The following is a 24,367-nucleotide window of genomic DNA, read 5'->3' on the forward strand; positions in this document are numbered from 1 at the left end:
CTCTCCTTTCACCAGAAAGAATTAGTTAATTCCTAAATTATATGGGTCGGAAGTTATCTGAGCTGGAAACGGGGGCGACTATAGAAAAGGTAAATGATGCCCCCTCGTGGGAGGGAAAAACATTGCCAGCGGTCAAAGCTTTATCGGCACCCCCGCAAGAAAAACCAAAACCCAAGCAAATTTGGGAATGGCGCTCCACGTCAATTCCAGAATAAAATGGGGAACAGCAGTGAATTAGTTAATTAAGACCTGTTTGAAGTGGATGCTTGTTTTACGTATTCACCCATAACTGGTGTCTTGTGATACAAGCGACGTACAAGTTTTTTTTGAAACACAGTCATCAGGGGCAGTGACCTCCACTCATCCCACTTCACAACAAGCGGCAATTTCGCACTGTGAATACATTTTTGAAAAGCAAATTTTGTGCTTTTTATTCATTGCTGTTTGCAGTTGAAATTTACTACCAAACTAACCATCAAACAAAGAGAAATACATGTGAATTTCAAACAACCATATAACCTTGCTTCAAAATCTCCTTGCTTAACATTAATCAGAATCAGAATCAGAATCATCTTTATTGCCAAGTATGTAGAACACACAAGGAATTTGTTTCCGGTAGAACACGCTGCACTAGTATCGTTGTCAAAAAAAAACTGCTAAGTGGCACTATACAGTTCCATTTTGGCTACTGTTGAAAGAGTTCAAAGAGTTAATGGCTTGGGGGAAGAAGCTGTTTAAATGTCTGCTGGATTTGGTGCGCATGGATCGGTAGCGCCTGCCTGAGGGGAGTAGCTGGAAAAGGTGGTGGGCAGGGTGCGGAGGGTCCAGTAGGATTTTCCGCGCCCTAGTTTGGATTCTTGCAGTATGCAAGTCCTCGAGAGTGGGTAGGGCGGTGCCAATGATTTTTTCCGCCGTCCTAACTGTCCGTTGAAGTCGGATTTTGTCCATTTTTGTGGCGGCCCCGAACCAAACGGTGATAGAAGAACACAGGATGGATTCGATGACAGCCGTGTAGAAATGTTGCAGCACCTCCTGTGGCAGGCCATGCTTCTTTAGCAGCCTCAGGAAGTACATTCTCTGTTGGGCCTTTTTCAGGATAGAGTTGGTGTTGACCTCCCACTTCATGTCCTGGGAGACTGTGATTCCCAGGAACTTGAAGGTCTCAACGGTTGACACCAGGGAGTTGGATAGTGTGAGGGGTAGCTGTGGTGATGGATGTTTCCTGAAGTCCACCATCATCTCAACTGTCTTGAGCGTGTTCAGCTCCAGGTTGTGACGGCTGCACCAGAGCTCCAGCTGCTCCACTTGTTGTCGGTACGCAGACTCGTCGCCGTCTTTGATGAGACCGATGACCGTGGTGTCGTCTGCGAACTTTATGAATTTGACAGCTGGGTGCGTTGAGGTGCAGTCGTTTGTGTAGAGAGAGAAGAGCAATGGAGAGAGGACGCATCCCTGCGGGGCTCCAGTGCTCGTGGTTCGTGTTGTGGATGATATATTTCCCAGTCTGACCTGTTGTGTCCGTCCTGTCAGGAAGCTGAGGGTCCACTGGCAGATCGTGGGGGACACACCAAGCTGGAGAAGTTTGGGGATGAGGAGTTCTGGGGGAATACTTAACTCATTCACTGCCATTCCCGAATTTATTCGCAAATTGAAAATATAACATGGAGCGCGATTCCCCAATTTGTTTGGATTTAGTTTTTTCTTGTTTTGGGTGGCCATAAAGAGCTGGCCATGGCCTATGGCAATGTTTTTTCCCTCCCACGAGGGGGCAGCATTTGCCTTTTGTACAGTCGCCCCCACTTGCAGCTCATATTACTCCAGACCCATATAATTTAGGAATTAACTCATTCTTTCTGATGAAAGAAGAGAGTCTATGGCAGGGGTGTCCAAAGTTGGTCCTGCCTGTTTTGCCTGAGTTAAAGGACAACCGACGTCACTTTTTTGTTTCCTAACTGACACCAGAAAAAAACGTTTCATAGCATCTAAAATACCCAAAACATGCAGTATGATATTTTTAGTCAAATGCAAAACACAAATAAAAATGACTTAAAGTGTTGAAAAAGTACTTTTTTGAAACCGGAAGTGGCCAGTTTCAGAAGGTCCCGCCCATATGTTCGTGGCGTCACGGCAAGACGTCTTGCCTTGCTCGAGAATCAAAATAATGGCTTCAGATTCTGAGAATATGCTTTCTTGTTACTTATCCAGTTATGAATATGATTCAAATAGTTCTGAAGAAGAAAGCATACATGTTTGCAATCGATTAAAGAATTTAATCCGTGTCATTTTGAGGGGTGGGAAATGTCACACCCAAACAAGGCAGAAAATGGCGACAACGCCGTGTAAGGAATTAATCAGCCCGTTTCCACATTCAGCCCCTTCACACATCCCATTGACAAGGTTGCATAACTGACCTTGAGTTTCTGATTTATGTAACGGTCCGACAAAAAAAAGGCTGCGGTGTGTTTACCAGCAGCAGGTTCTCCTCACATGTATGCAATGAGAATGTGTCATTCAGGGGCCTCAATGTACAGAAATTGATTGGTCAAAGTGTCGCCTCATGATGTGACACGATGACGCCTGAAGTTTTTTCCCGGAGGCAGCATGTGTCTGAAAACAATGAAACGCTGATCAGTGAAGTTATCCGGCTTCCTGGAGCCGAGTGTCCCTGATTACATGACTTTCCCACCACCTTTCGCAGCTGTGACGGCGGTCGTCACTACACCGGCATTTTTCTTCTTTCTCTAGTCAAATTGCCCTGATGTCATCATGTGACCAAAAATCAATAATCAGGATATTGGAATGATGGACATAAAAAGAGATTATATTGTTTTTTACTTATCATCTTTACATCTGTCACTGAAATCTGCAGTTTAGAACAATCCTTTTTAATCAACTTTGACTCAACGATGACAATTTTTTAATAAACTATTTGTATGATAATTCAGAAGATGTTTGACTAGCATCCTGAAACAAAACTTTTGACTGTGACTGTTCCTTTGCGTCATGACAAGGTACTTTATCGATGAAAAGGTTCTTTCAGCTGTCATCTGTACTTCTTTAAAGTAGTAAAATTCAAAAAGTACTACTTTAAAGAAGTAGAATTAAAGAAGTACAGATGACGGCTGAAGAAACCTTTTCATCGATGGACCACTCCTGTACGACTGAGAGCTTACACAAGGTACTTTATGTTGCACATTTAGCACATGGATGCTAAGCACCGCTAAAGGTCAGCAACTGCATTTGCCCCTTAGGCGCCACTTCAACATGTCCAACCTCCCACGCCATGTGTGCTTTACGTCAGCCCCTTTTTTTTGTTTGTTTTTACGTAACATAGCTTATGTAACCTGACCTGTGGAATCCCCAATTTTCAGGAGGAATGGAAGTGTACTTGTGTGTTAAAAATATTCAATTTTCAGAGAAATGGGAGTTCACCAGGTGTCATTGAGAATTGTGGGAACCAACTGTGGACATCTGGATTTCCCATCAGCATGTTTGTGGGGGTGCGATCGAGATTTCGGCGTGACGGCTTGGGCACAATGATAAAAGTAACTCTGTGATTCAACACCCCACCCTCACCCCCCGACCCTGTTTAAGAAACAATGAGCGCCAAAAAGGAAGTAGTAGTAGTAGTAGGAAGTAGCCAATCCACGAATCAATGGACTACACAATATTGAATATAATATGACATGCTGAACTGCTTGAGCTCACAGTCAAAAAAAACAAAATAATTAACTGGGAATTCTTATTGCACACATTGCTTTTATCCCCCTGCCCCCTGTCTCCTGCATCCGCCAAAAGCCTCATTCAAGGAGCCGCTATTCCTAGAAAGAATCCTGAAAGGCCTCTGCTGTGGATTTTGGCAGCTTGAGCACAACTCGTCTTGGCCACAAGAGAGTCACTATGAAAGGCTCCCATTCTTAACTGCACGGATAAACACAACCACAAACAAACTCCTCCTCCAGATCCCTTAACCTAACAGCAACAACAAAAACAAGTGCGTGGACGAAAGAAAACTTCAGGAAACATTTTGGCTTTGCTTCTCTTGAGGCACATAAAATGTTTTCACATTGTTTCATACAAACGCCCAAACAATGGTGCAGGCTTTTTTTTCCTTCCAGAGTTCATTGACCTCCACATTTGAATAAGGAATCCTACAGAGGCAAGATTCATTTCTACAACAGATTTTAATTCACATTTTTTGTGTGTGTATGTGTGTGTGGGGGGCGGGGGGGATTCATTTAGACTCTCTTGACCTTGTGATGATAAGACAGACAGTTACCAAAACGCACACACTAGTTTCAAGGTCAAGGTTGTGTAGATTACCTTTTTCAATATGTTATTTGGCTTTGGGGTGGGAAGGGGACAAAAATTGAGGCATATTATAGACGGTTTGAATTGAAAAATAAATTTAGTTGATCAAAAGGGTCACTTATAGTCATAGTTTACAGTGATGTAGATATGCCACACAATACAGAGATTTGTCACTCATGGTATTAATATTTGGTAACCAGATAAAAGCTCTTTGTTTATACAGTTCCGTTTTATGCCTCTGCAAACAATGAAATGCCATAAAAACGTCATAAAAACTGAGTTATAAAAACAGCACATAAAGTCAAGGAATGTGTGTTTTTCCATCGATGATTTCTTGACCGTAAATTTCATGTCGTTTGGAAGGAATGCGGTATTTGTGAGCCGAGCAGAAGAGTACTTTATTTGTTTCGTGTGTGTCTATTTATTTTTTTATCAACAATAGCTGGAGTAAAAGGCGGTTCCTTCCAGGTGCCCCACCTGTTCTGTGTTTACCAATCAAGCCTGCCATGTATTTAAGAACTGGCAAACTGCCTTGTTTTGGTGGGATTATTGACCCCGCTTGCGTTATTAGAAGAACTTCTAGCTTCCAAAGTATTTTTGTTTTCAAGATTTTCGGTAGTTGGATTACGCATACAGACGGTCCCCAATTTACGAACATTCGAGTTACGAATAACGGTACAGACAAACATATTACATATTACGTACAGTATGTCGAAAAAATTTCGGACAAAGATGCTGGAAATTAGATTTTGTATTGTGCGCCTTTTTTTGGCTGAGCTCGCTTGTGATTGGCTGCGTACTGTGCTGCACGCACGCACACAGACACATTGGAATGTTTCAAGCGCTGGATGTTTGCGCAACGGACACCAAGGCTGACCAATCAGCGCCCGGGTATGTTGAAGTGTTGCCAACGAGTTCAGGCCCCGATCCGCCGAGCGTGGAGGAAATCCCACTTCCCAGTTGACGCTCCAAGGAGGAAGCGAATGGCGATGCATAACAAAAAGTAATGGCACGTAATTCGGCAATTATGTGCCAGCAGCTTCAGTAAGGGCTTGCTGAAGACCCAAGAATACATGTCGTCATACTATAGTAGGTGTGAATTTATTTTACGACTGTTAGAATGTCTGTGTTTTACACTTCCCCGTTCAGTGTTTGACTTAAACATACATTCCATACAAAATATAGCACTGAAGAGGCTTACGAACAAATTCATCTTACGAACGACCGCTCGGAATGTATCTCGTTTTTTAAGGTGGGAAGTATCTGTAACCCAATTTTGCCGAAGATATCTCCGGGCCATCAGCAGCAATATTCAGTTCTGCTGGTCATTCCATAAATACGTGTTAGTTAATAACAGGGTAATGATTAAATGAGCAGGCTTCTGGGCTCTGTCTGATTTATTGCCAAGTCAATTGTTACGCAAACACATTTTTTATGCTATGTTAATTATTATAAAACAATTCAAGGCAACCAAACAATAGACCGTTGCTATCAGTTCAAGCAAAGATGGAATTTTACTGTGGTTTACCGCATTGCTAGATGAAACTCAATTTAAGGAGGAGTCTGGTAAGATGAATGGGTAGGGGGAGGGTGGTGCGCATGGGAGTGTCTGCACGTGTATTAGCTGCCCACCCTGGGGTCTCAGAGGCACACATTAGCCAAGAGAAGCAATAAACTGATAGATTTGGGTGAGACAGATACTCCGCGATTTGGTTGTTTGAGGTCAAATGTGAGAGAAATTTTTTGACCAGTCACTTTGCTCCGGCGAGTCACAGCAATGCTATTGACCACAAATTTTTCTGCTCCTCACGTGAGATGTCACCATAGCGATCACCCTGTGGAATGTAGCCTCTCCAAGACGTCTAGGGGGTGGTGACAGAAGTGGTGGTGTGTTCAGGTGTCAAAGGTTCATTGGGGCCTAATCACATGTCAGAGTGGCTGTCTGCTTTCACGCCTCGAGCCCCTCACCTCTCCCCGTTTAGCCAATCCAAAGCTGTGTATCAACAAGCTCTTTTATCATCAAAACTGACGGAATTCTCCAACTTCCTACTGCACAATAATTATACCACATACCATGCCTGTGATATATAAACCATAAAGTAAAATTTAACTTCCATCTAGCTTTTTTTTAAGTTGTATTTTTTTGTTCCCTGCATTAAAGACACACAAAGCATTTTCCGAGCCAGCTACATGCAACCATTGTCAAAGTAATCTTCTTCTTTTCCTTTCGGCTTTTCCCAACAGTGAATCAATGTCCTCCATCTAACCCGGTTTTCTGCATCCTCTTTTCTCACACCAGCCACCTTCATGTCCTCTTTGACAGCATCCATAAACCTCCTCTTTGGTTTTCCTCTTTTACTTTATCATATGGTCGGGAAAGCTTTTGCCCCTAAAGTTCACATGTAATTTTTAAAAGGACCATGCCATGAGGAGATGGGTTGAAAAAAATCATACAAAATAATCTATTGTGTCAAATGAATAACACATTTGTTGTTTGGTTTTGTGGTGGTGTTTATTTTTTTGTTCTAAATGTCAGTCTAAAGGTCAGTTCTAAAGGTCAGTCTATTTATGACTACAGATTATTATTATTTTTTATTATTTCTAACTTAACTGTGTTAAAACATAGAAGCTATGTAAAAATAGCGTAAATGAAGTCAAAAAGTGATCCACAATTTTTTTTTTAAATTAGAGTGATTTATTTCCGCCATAAGGTCGAATGAACCAATTTAATTTCAGTGCATAACCCACAATGTTGGGCCATTCCATATTTGGTCCAACTTTATTGTCATATGTACCCTATGTCAATGTTTTTATCCTTTTCCAGCATTGGATATTTCTCACGGTACACCTGAGGATCTCTCACGGCACACTAGTGTGCCGCAGCACAATGGTTGAAAATCACCGCTCTATGTAACTGAATTGTTTTTACAGCATATGACTTTGTTGCAGCTCCTAAGTTAAAACACAAAACTCCACCTCAAAGATCCCCAGGTATGCCATTTTCCCAACATACTGTAAAGGCTCCATCAAACACTCCTGGTTTCAGCTCTGTTGTCATGATCAAGGGGTCTAACAAGTCATATATGCAATGCATCAGCGTTGCACCATGCAGAGGTTCAAACACTGATACGGCGCGGGCAAATATTATTTCACCTTTCAAGTCAAATATCTCGGTGAGAGGCTGCACTGGACACACAAATAGTTTTCCTGTTTCAGAGTGTTACATTCACTTGTGTAAGGCTGCAATTTGAATGCAGCGGTGTTGGGTGAAAATAGATGGATTGTTTGTTTCCCTCAATCTGAAATGAATGTATTAATACACCATGTTGCATCTGTGCTCGTACATGTGCGGGCTTGGCAACTTCCTCTCGGGGTTGCAAATACAATAAACATGGGAATTAAATAATTATTTATATATGCAATTCCAGTTGTACAATAAATTTCTGTCAGACAAAATAATTGTGTATAATCTATTTTGATGTTGTTTTTTTAATGTATGAAGAACCAATATGAAAGCTGCATGCATCAAATTTAGCAGAAAGTTTACTTCCATGAGTCGTCTTAGATTTTCCTCGTCGCTACTGAAGGGAATAATGTTTCTTTTCTTCTACTACAGTACGTGCAATCAGAATTTCTTTTTTCATTCACTTCATTTACAGGTCAGCACTAACTATATTTGTCTTCTTTCTTATCTATGTATTCCTTTGATTAGGTGCCAGTCATGTTCAGACCTCACAGTCAAGCCTTCAGAAGAAGTTGAAATTTTCAACCCAGTCTAAATTGAGTACTTTTTTTTCCCCTCTAAAACTTGTAATCGATAAATGGTTGTCATACTTTAATGTACCTTGAAATTCTTTGCACTTGATTACATTCCTGAAAGTCTGGTGGGTATTTTTTATCCACACCGCATATCTCTAAATAAAAATGATATAATTTCATGAAACTAATTTTAGGTTAACGTTCATTCACTGCCAGCTGTGCAAAAATGTGTCCACTCCAGTGCCTGAGTCTCTGTCACTGCCCCCCGAATTCCAGGACCCACAAAATATTATGTTTAGGACTAAATAAACATTCAATGCAGCGTAAGAAACCTTAGACTATCTTCTTTCACCAGAAAAAAAGAGTTAATTCCTAAATTATATGGGTCTGGAGTTATACGTGCTTGAAATGAAGGCGGCTGTCCAAATGCAATGCATACGTATTGGTTTATATTGTGCTTTAACAACAGCTGAAGTTGGAACGAAGCGGTAACATGGAAAAAATGGAAATGCTGCCCCTTGTGGAAGGGAAAAAAAAACATTGTCAGAGGCCATTGCCAGCACTTTATCGGCACCCAAACAAGAAAAACAACTAAACCTGAAAAAATTTGGGAATGGCGCTCGACGTCATATTTTCAATTCCCGAATAAATTTGTGAATGACAGTGAATGAGTTAATTATGATGACCTTGACCTACTTAATTGTGAGGCCGCGAAGTATCAAGTGTGTTGTAACTCACTGGCCTTGCCCTCCCAGGCGAGTCCCAGCACTCCGCTGTAGTCTCGGTTGGTTAGCAGATACGACAAGCAGAAGTTGCCCCAGTTCTTTTCAGAGTAAAGACTCAATAGCTTCTCTGGGCCAATGTAGAGAGGATTCAGTGGATCCTTTTTGTTCTCCTCTGTCATTACCTGATCAGGATACCAAATCAATAAAACTGTGTTAATTAATTAGTCGTACACCATCCATTTGAGTCAAATATGAAACCAGTGGCTTATATTTGAACAACTCTTTTGCTCTTGAGTGCAGTAGCTTCTTACAGTGAGGGATTTGACTTTAAAGTTTATCAGCTTGATTCCCTCAAATTCCACTTTGTCATATATGTCATTGACTGCTCTCATGTAGGAAGCAACCTGGGAACAAAATACAGAAAGATGTGAGGAAATAATAAGGTTCATGGGTCACTTTAGGTCATTGTTTGCAAATGATTCAATAATAGATTTCAGCCATAGCCTCTTTCAAATCAAAATGCGAGTGACCAACTTCTCGTCATTCATAATAATATTCCAGCCATAATTGGGAAATGGCACACAGAATCCCAGGGCTACGCATCTATGGGGTATTTTCTGCAGCGATCCTTCCCTGAAAGATTCATGTGAAAGCCACTCATGTGTGTGAGTGTACTGTATAAATAATGGGAGATGAAAACAGGCAAAAAGGAGAAAAAAAATATTTGAGCCAGCAGGGGAAACTTCCTTGACTGTAAATATTGACACCTAGGACATGGTAGATGGTGAAAGCAGGCCAGCAGTGATTGGTAACACCCGTTTGTCTATTTACAACAACAGATCGTATTACAGTATGGCTTTCAGTGTATTTTCATAGTCCATCTTGCAAGAGACTGGCAGGAACCCAGGGACGCCCTGTGTTTGATCGCTTGGTGTGGAAAGAATGTAAAGAGGGTCAGTGGAATTGATGCAAGGTCAGATAATGGGGAGAAGGATGGAACGGCAATGGAAGAACAATTTACAGGACTAATATTTGTAATTATTAAATTGTGTATTGTGTTTCTATAGTATATATTTAATAATTTGACTATGCATGTTGTATGTAAGTGTTAACGTATTTGCGATTTATAAGGTGTACCTTCATTTTCTTCAAAAGATGACCCTGCACCTTATACTCAAGTGTGCCTTATATGTGAAGTAATGTTGAGCCACAACAGGTCTTGCAACAAGAAGTAGTCGCTGAAAAGGTTTCTTCAGCCGTAATCTGTACTTCTTTGAAGGTAACGGATGTTTCGCTCCTCGTCCAAAAAGCTTTGTCAGCGAACTAAAGTTGTGCTGTAGCTCTGGCCCTACATATATACCCAATGGAAGGAGGTGACGGGGCCAGACCTCTGCTTTGATAGGTCCCTGCTCTAGGGTTGGGGGTGGACTAGTCCCTGAAGCTAATTTACTTATTTTGTTCTTTCTGATTCAGTAGGGAAGCCCAGACTTCCTTCTCCTCAGCCACATCTTGTCACGGTTTGCAAGGTGGTGATGGCGGGTGCGGATCCCAAAAAGCAGGCAGGAGGGAGCAGGAGGTTGTTTGACAAATTGTATTAAAATAAAGTCAGCAGGAACAAAATGTAAAACATCAAAATCATCTGAATGGAAAAAATACAAAGTAGCAAAAGAAGACCAAAAGTAAAAGTCCGCCAAGGTTAAACAAACACATACACAATGCATGCAGCAAACAAGCAGCAAACAATGAACCGACACCGGATGGTCGTGCCGGGTGTCCTTTTAAGTGTCAGTGATTAAAACGACCAGCACCTGCGAGGTTGCAGGCAGGGCTGACGTCACTACCCGTTGGTCGCCAATCTGATCGGGACGACCAGCACCTGTGCAGGTGCAGGCGGGGCCGACAGCGCACCCCGTTGGTCGCCAACCAGATCATGACACTTCTTCCAGCTTGTCCTGGCGGATCCCGAGGCATACCCAGGCCAGCTGGGAGACATAGTCTCTCCAGCGTGTCCTGGGTCTGTCACTGGAACACTTCACTAAGGAGGCGTCCAGGAGCCATCCTAATCAGATGCCCGAGCCACTTCATATATGATGGGGAGAAGCGGGTCGACTATGAGCCCGTCCCGGATGACCGAGCTTTTCTCCTTATCTCTCAGGTAGCGCCCAGACACCCCATGGAGAAAACTCATTTCGGCCGCTTGATCTAGTTGTTTCGGTCATGACCCATAGCTTGTGACAATACATCAATGTTGAGATGTAAATCGACCGGTAAATTGAGAGCTTCTCCCTTTGGATCAGCTCTTTCTTCACCATGACAGATGCAGGTGCAAAGTTCGCATCTCCGCAGACGCCGTACCAATCCTGCGTCGTCCCCGGGGTCTTCTGCCAGTGTGGCATGCCTCATCAAGGAGGCATCCAGGAGATTAGAGATTAAATATAGTTGCATGGGTGATTCAGATTAGTGAAGTGTACCTGAAAACTATTTTAAAGACAAGTGAGGCAGTTAACTTGATAAAGCGGGACAGATGGTCACCTGAGCCACAACAGCCTCCACAGACTTAAACCTGTTGAAGTAGCGATGGTCAGCGGTGAGATGCAGCAGGCAGCTAGTTTTGGCTTCATCCGGCATTCTCCTCACACGGTTCGCTGCCGCCTCCTGTGGGGCGCCGATAGGGTCACATCAGGAACTTGAGGGGACAGGAACACAACCAGAACTCTTGGGAAAACATCTGCTCAGACCATTCCATGATGTTCTGAGAGTGGAAATGATCTCTACAACCGGGCATGTTGTTAAAAATGGATTCGAGTAAATGTTCCGGAAACCATTGTTGACAAGGGACAACGGGGACATACCATTAGTTGATAAACAATACGGCGGTTACCCTTTGGGAATATTAATTAGTAGACCGCTTAGATGTCTAGGGAGATTTGTTCAAACAAGGTCTGGCATGCCAAACCAGCTGCATTGTTCATTTGGTCACATGGTACCAAGTAGTCAGGACTTTCCTATGAGGAAAGATCCATTTCCCTTTTTGTGGTCGCACTTTCCTTGGTTGACATAATTTGTACCCTTCTGTGATGCCATCTTAAGGAGGCCAAAGGAAAGGAAAAATACAATACTTAATAAACAGACTTTCGGATCATTTTTAAGTCTTCTGGAACTTTTTTCAGATTTTTGTGGTGTATGTGTGTGGTAGGGTTGAGAGGTGGTACAAAGGTAAGAGGTGAGGATTTATTTTTGTTTTACCTGATGAACAGGTTTCAGGTTTTGGGCAACCGCATTTAGATATTCTGTACCACAAAATCCAGAATCTGGTCCAGGTCCTCTAGTTGGCAAAACTACATAAAAACACAGGTCATTCAGATACAAACATCATTTGACGTTCACCACACCTACTCATTGAAACAGTGCTTAGCGAATATATATTTCGGTGGGACAAAGATAAATCGCTACCATTGCATACTTTGTTCCCACAAAGTTTGTGTCCTAGCATTGTCCAAAATGTCATTAGAATTTGAAAAAAAAACAGTCAGAACTGACTGAGCAAGGCTATACAAACCATCTTTGCCAGATGCCTTGTAGTTGTCACGTTTCGGTTTGCAACCAACGGGTTGCACTGTTGGGCCCCGCCTGCAGCTAACAAGGTGTTGGTCGTTGTAATCAGTGGCAGTTAACAGGGCACAACCATTCAATGTCGGGTCGTTGTTTGTTTCACCCTGTGTGGTTTGTTTTGTCTTGTCATGTTTACACATGGTTTTGTTTACTACTTTGGACCTTTTTGTTCTGATGACTATACGTCTGTGTAAGCTCTCAGTTGTACAGGAGTGGTCCATCGATGAGAAGGTTTCTTCAGCCATCATCTGTACTTTTTTGAAGGTGTCGGACGTTTCGCCTCCCATCCAAGAGGCTTTGTCAGCGAACTAAAGTCTTACTGGTAGTATCGGCCCTATATGTATATATCCCTAATGTCCAGACATGGCGGCGCCGGACCCAGCTATGATAGGTCCCTACTCTCAGGTTCGGGGGAGCAGAGGACCACTCCCTGCTGCCCCACCGATTGCTCCTACATTCCTGACTAACTAACCTGATGACTATGTTTCTTGAGACTTTGCTCCTGCTGACTTTATTTAATACAATTTGTCAAATACGGTACACCATGCTCCTCCCTCCTGCATGCATATTTTGGGGTCTACCACCACCTTGCAAATCGTGACAATAGTAGGCAACAACCCCAAAATAATCTTTGGATTAAAGGTTCAAGCTGAATTGTTCAAAATTTCATTGGACTATTTTAATCCATTAAAACAAATCAAACATCAAGTTGACAGCGTCAGACATTTTCAAAAAGGCAGAGACGGGGTTGGGTAATGTACTTTTCAATGGGTTGTCTGATTTGTTAAAGAAAAGTGGATGGATGGGCTAGAGTTCACTGGAACAGATTTGAGACAGCTTTCTTCATCCACCTCTGCAATAATACTTGCTCACATGGGAGTCATTGGATCCATACTCATTTCCAAATCATGTTGCGCAGACTAAGTCAGACTGAAATAGGGCCAACACTGCGCAAAAGAGCATATTCGGGTGGACTACGACCGATGATGGCGGTGTAGGATCAGCACATCATGTGCAAGCAACTGCCGACAAAAACAACCAACCATCCCCTTGCAGCATTCAGTCGAGACAAATAACCTTGAATTCCCGTAGACACTGTTGAGTAACATGACCTCAAAATCACTTTCACGTGTTGTTTGCATTCGCACGAGAGACGAGTGACCCAGAAGAACTTGAAGCCGGGACAGAGGGGAATGTACTCCTCAGACAGATCTTCCATATTCATGTTTTCTCACTTCCAAGATTTAAGAGCTACAGAAGTAATCAAATTACTAGCACGCATACAACGCCCCTAAACCACAGTGCTTTCCAAGAATTCCACAAATGTAATAAGGGAAAACCACTGCTGTTGCTACATAGTTACATATAAGCAAATATCTGGAAAGGATTACGCAAAACAATTACTGAAAATGAAACTCAGCAGAAATCAAAGCCAAAGGAATCAGGATACACCATGACAGAAAAATGGCTTGATCGTTTCTGTCTCGCTTTTTTTTTAAACTCATTCAGTGCCATTCCAGAATTTATTTGTGAATTGAAAATATGACAGGGAGTGCCATTCCCGATTTTTTGGGGGTTTTGGTTTTTTATTGCAGGAGGGTGCCGATAAAGCACTGGTCAGACTTCTGGCAATGTTTTATTACATTTCACGAGGGTGCAGCATTTGCCTTTTGTAAAGCCACCCCCACTTGCACCTCATATTACTCCAGAATTTAGGAATTAACTTTTTTTCTGAAAGAAAACAAAGGTCAAATGTTTCTAATGCTGCATTGCATGTTTATGCATTACTAAAACTCAATATTCTGTGGGTCCTGGAATTTGAGTGAAAATGACAAAAACCCTGGCATTGGAGTGGACACATTTATGCACGTCGTCTGGCAATGAATGAGTTAATATTAACATTAAACTCTGTGGGGAAAATCAAACATGAATGTGGGATGAGTGTTACCCTAAGTCTACTTGAACAATCACAAAACATAACCTCGGTTTGGTATTTTATAAAATGAAAGTATTTGGTAACATGGCAGTCATGTCACATATTAAATAAAGAAAGTTCAATTAGTGCCAAAAAAAATGAAAAAATGTGTATCAACTGTTCTGAAAGTGCAGTATGAATACCGCCATTGGTATCCAGGCTGCTTCTAGTGGGCGCAAGAGAACCACAAAATTATTTGGTGGAATCATCTGTCCAGAAAAATTACAATGGCTTCCTGTTTTTTTTTAATTCTGTACACTACATTTGTTAAAATTATGTTTTTTATTTTGTTCAATATGTTTGCAAGTAATGTTTTAGAATGATGTACACTGTTGAATTTAATTTAATTTTGTCAAGTGGTCAAACGAAACAAAACGTGATTTTTTTTTAGAAATGATACCTTACTTAAAAACAAAAAGTAAATAAATAGCTTAGACATTTACTCTCATCTCATATGATTTTATTTAGTGCAGTCACTTGACAAAATAAAATCTAGTAAATTCAACAATTTTGTGTGTGTGTGTATTAGCTGGTAACCGTTTACATTACATTGACACCCTGAACCGGCTGCCGGCCAATCACAGTGCACAAATTAACAACCACTCCCGCTCAAACTCCAAACTACGGTCAATTTGGAGTGTTCAATCAGCCTTACATGCATGTTTTTAGAATGCAGGAGGAAACCAAAGTACCTGGATAAAACCCACCCGGGCCCGGGAAGAACATGCAAACTCGACCTTGAATTGAACTGAGGTGGACGTGCTAGTGGTTAATCAGACAGCGCCAAAGGTCCCATATCTGAAGGTGGTATCATGACATCACCCATCTCAGCGGAGACCACGTCTACGGGGTCTTTAGTCCAAATATAAACTCAGAGCGGCAATGTCAATTGTTGCATCAAAACATCTTGAGCGGGATTGTTTTGAATTTCCTGTGAGATAAGCAGGATGTTTTTTTTTAATTATTTTGAGAGGAGACAAATGAAGTCCACGTGTGGTCCCATTCAAGGATGTTGTGAATTTGGGCACGCGTTCTTGGAAAAAAACATCACGCTGAGAAAAGATACACCAAGTCACACACTTGTACTTATCATGGCAGGCATGTGGCCATTAGATAAAAATCTCTGAATACTAATTTCTCATGTTGCTTTTTGGCCGTATTCCCGCCTCCATCTTTAGTATCACGTCTTCTTTTTCTCAATCTCTCTTTGCCTACTTTTACGAGGTTCCTACTCCCGCGCTCTCCTGCCATGAGATTAGTCTGATTTCACGAGCTCGAATTAACCAACCTACAGAGCATTCTGGGATGGAGGCTTGATGCCAAGATGCATGTGAATCGAATTTGTGAAGGGGATCTACTGTAGCATGGAATTTTAGAGTTTAACGGCAGTTAAGTGGTATGAGGCAGATGGCACACTTGTGCTTGATAGCCTAACCGGAGGAATCATTTGTTATTTACAGCTGTCATACAACTGCTGCTCTTTGACTCCAATTTCCTCATCACATAACTTTGCACTAAGATTGTGGTGCCTTGAGATGCGAAAAACACAACATGACTTTTTGATAGATGAATACATTTTTTTGGTTTTTTGGATTTTTCAGTCACAATTTGAGATACAAGCACTATATGGTGGCATTGAACTGAATTCAATACACTCAACATAAAACAGTTTGGCTGAACAAAACTTTCAAAAAGTCTTCCACCGGTAAATTGCCTCTCCTGATTGAAGTTTTACTACCAGACAAAACACAAGACAAATAATATGCATTTCAAATTTAAAACAACCAAGTAGCTTTGGCAAACAATGCAAAGCACCGTCAACTGGCAAACAAATAATTTTAGTGTCACGATGCTTTTAAGACACGTGAGTAGACAATTTTAGAAGTATCAAAAACATATAGTCTTTATCCTCATTAACAAAACTCGGTGTATAACAGCATCTTACTGGGGTCTATCTCTATATCAATATCCATTTTCTGTAATCTTCTGTCCTTGAGGTAATCAAAAGGAGCAGCACATGTACATTGAAATGAAGCATGACATATTGCAAAACAGCATTATTTACATCATATTTAATCATATAATTCTGGTTTATTATAGAGTACTATTTCTTTGTATTATAAAACTAAAAACGACAGCTGTGTTTTTGTTTTTTTTTAATTGGACTTTTGGGAGAAAACAAATTTGTGCCTATGAGTTCTGCCTATAAAAAGCAATCATACAAATATGTGAAATGACCACAGCAAATTTGTTCACCTGTGATGCATTATTAGTAATTCTGGACGTGTATTACAGATGAAATGATGTATAATGGTTTATAGTGATTCCATGCCTGTGTGGTCTAGTAGTACCGTACAATGTGTACATTGTTGCTGGAGGAGAAATTGGAAGTTATGATGTACCGCATGTATAGAATTTTCTTACCTATGTCATCCTCACGATAGATGATGGAGTGGTGATCTGTGACATTGTATCTGTGAGCGGATTCTATGTGATAAGTGACATTGCCTGTGTGGATGCTTCCTTCAAACTGACCATGCAACACAGACCCGTGACAGGCAGAGTCGTGTTCACCTGGAAGAGCAACAAAAATATGAGGTCAATGTGCTTGATTTTCATCAGTTTTACACACACACACACACACACACACACACACACACACACACACACACACACACACACACACACACACACACACACACACACACACACACACACACACACACACACACACACACACACACACACACACACATAAACCAACCCTCTAATGTTCCTGAATATAAGTGTGAGAGGTCCGCGGCTATGGCTCCGTCTTCACTGGCCACTTTGAAATCACTGGCGAACGTCCCAGCATCTCGTTTCAGGCGTAGTCGGAAATTTCTACAGGAAACGGGAGAAGCAAATATGCAATCTGTGAACGCGCAATGCAACTCCTCTGAAGGAAAACAAAATTGATTTGTATTTACAGCTCCTCCCAGTGAAATAATTAGTAATCCAAATAATTCATTCAAAGTTTCAAATGTCGGGGTGGGGGTGCATGGGATGGATTAATGGAATGCACCTGCACATCTTTTTTTTCTTTGTTCAAACCTGTGAAAAGCAGTGAAGTCCATTTCCAGCATGTGTCGGTGAGTTTCTGCATCTCTGCGACTTCGAAGGTGCTTCCTGTGGAGGTCCTGCCTGTCGTATGACAGCCCCTCGTAGTGTTTTATGTATGGGCTGATGAAGCTAACATGGCCTGAGAGAAAAAGAAAAAAAACCTTGATTGTTTTTTTTTCTTATTTTTTTTGTCTTATTTATTCCTTGCTAAAAGTTCTATAATGTCATTTCCAAAATGGCTAACCTTAAACCTTAGACTCTCTTCCTTCATCAGAAATAAAGAGTTAATTCCTAAATTATATGGTTCTGGAGTTATATGAGCTTGAAGGAAACTGTCCAAAATACAATGCAATACATATGTATTGGTTTATATAGCGCTTTAACAACAGCTGAAGCTGTGACCAAGCGCAAACATGAAAAAAAGGGAAATGCTGCCCACTTATGGAAAAGAAGAAATATTGCCAGAGGCCCAGCGCTTTATTGCCACCCAAGCATGAAAAAAAAAAAAACAAAACCCAAACAAATTGGGGAATGGCGCTCGATGTCATATTTTCAATTCCCAAATATATTTTGGGAATTGCAGTGAATGAGTTAAAAACAATTTATGTTGACACAATCAGTTTAACAGCACACTATTGAAATTGCTGGAAAAAATATGAATCAAATAAATCAAATAAAGTCCCCAACATTCAACTGTCTCAATATGATTTCAGTTTAACTTGCTTGAACCTAAAAAGGCCAATGAAATGTCAATTCACACTATTTGGCTTTATTTTTCAATAAGCATTTCAATTGGTATTTAATTTTGTTGTCTCATTTTGATTGTTTGCATAAATACTGTTCCTATGCTATTTGCCCATATCTTACCTCATCTGCAAATAAGCAAATGGCAATTAAATATGATTTTTCCCCCCACACCTATTATGAAATCAGTGAATTTAAAATTGCCTTGTATGACTTTGTTTGTCACCTCTGACCTGAAAAAAAAACACAAGCAAAAGCACTTTAATGTCCAATGGCAATTGGGTTGCAGAATTTGCAAATTTCCCCATTGTGGGACGATAAAAGGCTTTCTGATTCTGATTCTGAATTAGAATAACACCCAAAGCCAACTGATAAATTCCCACCGACATTTCCTTCGGCCTGACTAAAATACAGACGTTTCACAAAAATGATGACTAAAGACTGAATAACTGGTAATAGAGGTTATAATGACATCTCCTACACATTGATAGTACTTTAACTTCCTCTACTTTGACACGTATGATGCTATAGACGACAGTTACTCTGAGGTGTATGAAAGTGAAAGGCAGCATGAGGAAGGAAAACTGTGGCCTCTTGTCCACATTCTCACCGAGTCTGCTTCAATAAAATGCTCGGCCACATGATCTCGTGCTAAGAAAGATCAATGTCACCAGCTGCTCTTGTCTTGCGGGCAATACCGTTCCCGAGAGGATCAGTTCACACACGCTATGAAGGACGGCTCGAAGGCCGGTCCATGTCAGTTGACAACAAAACACACGCACATGTGCATACATCAGGTTAGTTTATAATGCTAGAAACAATGTGAGAAAAGAACACACACACACACACACACTGCACACACACGCACACGCACACACACACACACACACACACACACACACACTCTCTCTCTCACTCTTGGCAGTCCATCGAAGTCGAGGATGACGTCGCTTCCATTGCTTTGTGGGGTATTGGACAGTGGTTATTGGCGCTGGCGGCGATGCCACTGTAGGTGACTATGAAGCCCGATTCTGGAGCCACAAATCCTGCCACATTCAGGACATGTGAGGCCAGGACCGGGCTGGCGAGGCGGTACTGAAGCAGCACAAAGGTGTCTTTGCTCGTGCCGCACGATCCTCCTCTGGGTGCGCTTGTCTTCAAGTTGTGTCACCCCTTCGTGGCATAAGGAGCGCCACAGTGGCCTGTTCGCTGCAGCAGACTCCAGATCGCTGGGCTTGATGTTGCAGTTCTTTAGAGTCTGTTTAAGCTGGTCTTTGTATCGCAGCTTAGGACCACCAGGGTTCCTCTTCGCTGACAAGAGTTGTCCATAAAGCACCTGTCGAGGCAAGCGGCAGCTAGGCATCCGGATGACATGTCCAACCCACCGAAGTTGCCTCTTTGCCAGTATGGCCTCGATACTGGTGGAGGCAGTGCGTTGAAGGATGTCGGTGTGTGGAACACGATCCTGCCAGGTGATGCCAAGGATTCGTTGGAGGCACCTGATGTGGAATGCATCAAGGCGTCTCACATGGCGTCGATAGACGGTCCAGGCTTCTGCGCCATATAGCAGCGTGGACACACACACTGCTTGGTAGACTGCGACTTTTGTTGGAGTTCTTAAGTGGTTGTTTTCGAACACACGAGTACGCAATCTGCCAAAAGCTTTGGAGGCTTGATGGATGCGGGCCTGGACGTCATCATCAATTAGACAGGAGGGTGTTAGAATGCTGCCGAGGTAGCTGAATTGTTGGACAACCTTGAGGGGTGTGCCACTGAGGGTGAACGCTGGGGTTGGAGAACTCTCTTTTGCCATGACCTCCGTTTTGGTTACATTGATCACGAGACCGAGTGATCGGTAGACGGAGGACATGGTATCAAGGGCATTTTGCATGGCAGCTGGGCTGTGGGCCAGCAGAGCACAATCATCTGCATACTGTAGCTCGTGGATGCCGCTGATCAGGGTCTTGGTCTTGGCCTGTAGGCGTCTGATGTTAAACAGGTTACCATCCAGGCGGAATTGGATTTGTACGCCGCCACCTTCCTGGATGGACTTATGGAAGAGGAGCGTAGCTGCCATCAGGAACAGGTTGAATATAGCAGGGGCCAGTACACAGCCCTGCTTCACCCCGACTTCCACAGGGAACGGGGAAGATTGCTGGCCACCAACAAGTACAGTTGCTTGCATGCCGCTGTGGAACTGTTTTAGGATGCCAAGAAATTTGGAGGGGACGCCAAATTTCTGCAGTATGGTCCAGAGAATGTCACGGTTAACTGTGTCAAATGCCTTTGTAAGGTCAATGAAGGTGATATAGAGGTCCTTATTTTGTTCCTTGCATTTCTCCTGAACTTGGCGCGCAGCGAAGATCATGTCCAGAGTGCTTCGATCCTTCCTGAAGCCGCATTGTGTCTCTGGGAGGATGTCTTCGGTAATGTGCGATGTAAGACGGAACAGCATTACTTTTGCAAGAATCTTGCCAGCAACAGAAAGTAGGGAGATGCCACGGCTGTTGCCACAGACTGACTTGTCCCCCTTCCTTTTGTAAATGGTGACAATGTTGCTGTCTTTCCATTCCTGAGGAAGTGTCCCGTTTTGCCAGATGTTGCAGATGAGGTGGTAAAGCTTCCGTGTCAGGAGATAACCGCCGCTCTTGAAGACCTCAGCTGGAAGTCCATCAGGGCCAGGGCTTTTGTTGTTTTTAAGGCTCCGGATTGCAGAGAGGACCTCTGTGAACTGAGGAGGTTCATCAAGGGAGGGAACTGTTGGAAGCTCTGGGAGGGAGTCAAGGACAGATGTGTCTGAAGGGTTTACTTGGTTGAGCAGGGAGTCAAAGTGCTCTGCCCAGCGCTCAAGTATTAGCTGTTTGTCCTTCAGTAGTACAGAACCGTCTGCAGATTTAACTGGGACAATGTGTTGTCTTCGTGGGCCGTGCAGGGATTTTACAGCATCATAGAAGGCGTGTGTGTTGTTGTTGTCTGCATGCCTCTGGATTTCTTGGGCCTTGCTGAGCCACCACTTGTTCTCCATCATCCTCAGCTGTTTCTGTGTTTCACCACGGATGGCCTTGTAGTGTGAGAGGAGAAGTGGAGAATGAGGGTTGGAGAGAAGTGTGGTATGGGCTTTGCGCTTGGCTTCCAGAAGCTCCTGTATGGCAGCTGAGCTGTTATCGAACCAGTCTTGATGACGTTTCTGAGTGAAGCCGATGGTCTCAGAGGCAGCTTGATGAATTGTTGTCCTCAATTTTTTCCACCTGCTTTCAACATCAAGGTCACCGTTACTGGTGTCGTTGTCCAGGCTGGCAAGTCCCTCTGCCAGCTTGTGGCGGTAGCTGGCTGCACATTCTGGGTACTCCAGGGCCCTGGTGTTAAGACGCCTTTGGGGCTGCTGTTTCTTATGAGGAGGTCGAATTCTCAGCTTGAGCCTGGACTTGATCAGTCGATGATCAGTCCAGCATTCAGCCCCACGCATGGCCCGCGTGATGCAGACATCATTTTGGTCTCGTTGCCTTGTGATGATGTAAAGTCCCCAACATTCAACTGTCTCAATATGATTTCAGTTTAACTTGCTTGAACCTAAAAAGGCCAATGAAATGTCAATTCACACTATTTGGCTTTATTTTTCAATAAGCATTTCAATTGGTATTTAATTTTGTTGTCTCATTTTGATTGTTTGCATAAATACTGTTCCTATGCTATTTGCCCATATCTTACCTCATCTGCAAATAAGCAAATGGCAATTAAATATGATTTTTCCCCCCACACCTATTATGAAATCAGTGAATTTAAAATTGCCTTGTATGACTTTGTTTGTCACCTCTGACCTGAAAAAAAAACACAAGCAAAAGCACTTTAATGTCCAATGGCAATTGGGTTGCAGAATTTGCAAATTTCCCCATTGTGGGACGATAAAAGGCTTTCTGATTCTGATTCTGAATTAGAATAACACCCAAAGCCAACTGATAAATTCCCACCGACATTTCCTTCGGCCTGACTAAAATACAGACGTTTCACAAAAATGATGACTAAAGACTGAATAACTGGTAATAGAGGTTATAATGACATCTCCTACACATTGATAGTACTTTAACTTCCTCTACTTTGACACGTATGATGCTATAGACGACAGTTACTCTGAGGTGTATGAAAGTGAAAGGCAGCATGAGGAAGGAAAACTGTGGCCTCTTGTCCACATTCTCACCGAGTCTGCTTCAATAAAATGCTCGGCCACATGATCTCGTGCTAAGAAAGATCAATGTCACCAGCTGCTCTTGTCTTGCGGGCAATACCGTTCCCCCCCCCCCCCCCCCCCCCCCCCCCCCCCCCCCCCCCCCCCCCCCCCCCCCCCCCCCCCCCCCCCCCCCCCCCCCCCCCCCCCCCCCCCCCCCCCCCCCCCCCCCCCCCCCCCCCCCCCCCCCCCCCCCCCCCCCCCCCCCCCCCCCCCCCCCCCCCCCCCCCCCCCCCCCCCCCCCCCCCCCCGGGGGGGGGGGGGGGGGGGGGGGGGGGGGGGGGGGGGGGGGGGGGGGGGGGGGGGGGGGGGGGGGGGGGGGGGGGGGGGGGGGGGGGGGGGGGGGGGGGGGGGGGGGGGGGGGGGGGGGGGGGGGGGGGGGGGGGGGGGGGGGGGGGGGGGGGGGGGGGGGGGGGGGGGGGGGGGGGGGGGGGGGGGGGGGGGGGGGGGGGGGGGGGGGGGGAACAGGTTGAATATAGCAGGGGCCAGTACACAGCCCTGCTTCACCCCGACTTCCACAGGGAACGGGGAAGATTGCTGGCCACCAACAAGTACAGTTGCTTGCATGCCGCTGTGGAACTGTTTTAGGATGCCAAGAAATTTGGAGGGGACGCCAAATTTCTGCAGTATGGTCCAGAGAATGTCACGGTTAACTGTGTCAAATGCCTTTGTAAGGTCAATGAAGGTGATATAGAGGTCCTTATTTTGTTCCTTGCATTTCTCCTGAACTTGGCGCGCAGCGAAGATCATGTCCAGAGTGCTTCGATCCTTCCTGAAGCCGCATTGTGTCTCTGGGAGGATGTCTTCGGTAATGTGCGATGTAAGACGGAACAGCATTACTTTTGCAAGAATCTTGCCAGCAACAGAAAGTAGGGAGATGCCACGGCTGTTGCCACAGACTGACTTGTCCCCCTTCCTTTTGTAAATGGTGACAATGTTGCTGTCTTTCCATTCCTGAGGAAGTGTCCCGTTTTGCCAGATGTTGCAGATGAGGTGGTAAAGCTTCCGTGTCAGGAGATAACCGCCGCTCTTGAAGACCTCAGCTGGAAGTCCATCAGGGCCAGGGCTTTTGTTGTTTTTAAGGCTCCGGATTGCAGAGAGGACCTCTGTGAACTGAGGAGGTTCATCAAGGGAGGGAACTGTTGGAAGCTCTGGGAGGGAGTCAAGGACAGATGTGTCTGAAGGGTTTACTTGGTTGAGCAGGGAGTCAAAGTGCTCTGCCCAGCGCTCAAGTATTAGCTGTTTGTCCTTCAGTAGTACAGAACCGTCTGCAGATTTAACTGGGACAATGTGTTGTCTTCGTGGGCCGTGCAGGGATTTTACAGCATCATAGAAGGCGTGTGTGTTGTTGTTGTCTGCATGCCTCTGGATTTCTTGGGCCTTGCTGAGCCACCACTTGTTCTCCATCATCCTCAGCTGTTTCTGTGTTTCACCACGGATGGCCTTGTAGTGTGAGAGGAGAAGTGGAGAATGAGGGTTGGAGAGAAGTGTGGTATGGGCTTTGCGCTTGGCTTCCAGAAGCTCCTGTATGGCAGCTGAGCTGTTATCGAACCAGTCTTGATGACGTTTCTGAGTGAAGCCGATGGTCTCAGAGGCAGCTTGATGAATTGTTGTCCTCAATTTTTTCCACCTGCTTTCAACATCAAGGTCACCGTTACTGGTGTCGTTGTCCAGGCTGGCAAGTCCCTCTGCCAGCTTGTGGCGGTAGCTGGCTGCACATTCTGGGTACTCCAGGGCCCTGGTGTTAAGACGCCTTTGGGGCTGCTGTTTCTTATGAGGAGGTCGAATTCTCAGCTTGAGCCTGGACTTGATCAGTCGATGATCAGTCCAGCATTCAGCCCCACGCATGGCCCGCGTGATGCAGACATCATTTTGGTCTCGTTGCCTTGTGATGATGTAGTCCAGTAAGTGCCAATG

The 24,367-nt window shown here is 43.8% G+C and overlaps 1 protein-coding gene across 2 annotated transcripts in view; it reads right to left on the minus strand.

The window, feature by feature from the left end:
* LOC148895617 (disintegrin and metalloproteinase domain-containing protein 10) overlaps positions 1-24,367 on the minus strand; it is a 39,012-nt gene that overhangs the window by 11,917 nt on the left and 2,728 nt on the right. Inside the window, exons 2-9 of one of the 2 annotated variants that reach the window (XM_089001637.1) lie at positions 17,476-17,623; positions 17,147-17,265; positions 16,807-16,956; positions 12,042-12,133; positions 11,328-11,450; positions 9,107-9,199; positions 8,809-8,977; positions 200-1,598 (exon numbers count right to left, since the gene is read on the minus strand). In XM_089001637.1, the coding sequence (XP_088857763.1) occupies positions 667-1,598; positions 8,809-8,977; positions 9,107-9,199; positions 11,328-11,450; positions 12,042-12,133; positions 16,807-16,956; positions 17,147-17,265; positions 17,476-17,623 (1,826 nt within the window). In that variant the 3' untranslated portion in view covers positions 200-666. Of the gene's footprint in view, positions 1-199; positions 1,599-8,808; positions 8,978-9,106; positions 9,200-11,327; positions 11,451-12,041; positions 12,134-16,806; positions 16,957-17,146; positions 17,266-17,475; positions 17,624-24,367 lie in introns of those variants that run through there. The other variant, XM_089001638.1, reaches the window with a different exon arrangement.

Source organism: Hippocampus bargibanti, linkage group LG07 (assembly GCF_051943395.1).
Source record: "Hippocampus bargibanti isolate YZ-2025 linkage group LG07, ASM5194339v1, whole genome shotgun sequence".
Lineage (NCBI taxonomy): Eukaryota > Metazoa > Chordata > Actinopteri > Syngnathiformes > Syngnathidae > Hippocampus > Hippocampus bargibanti.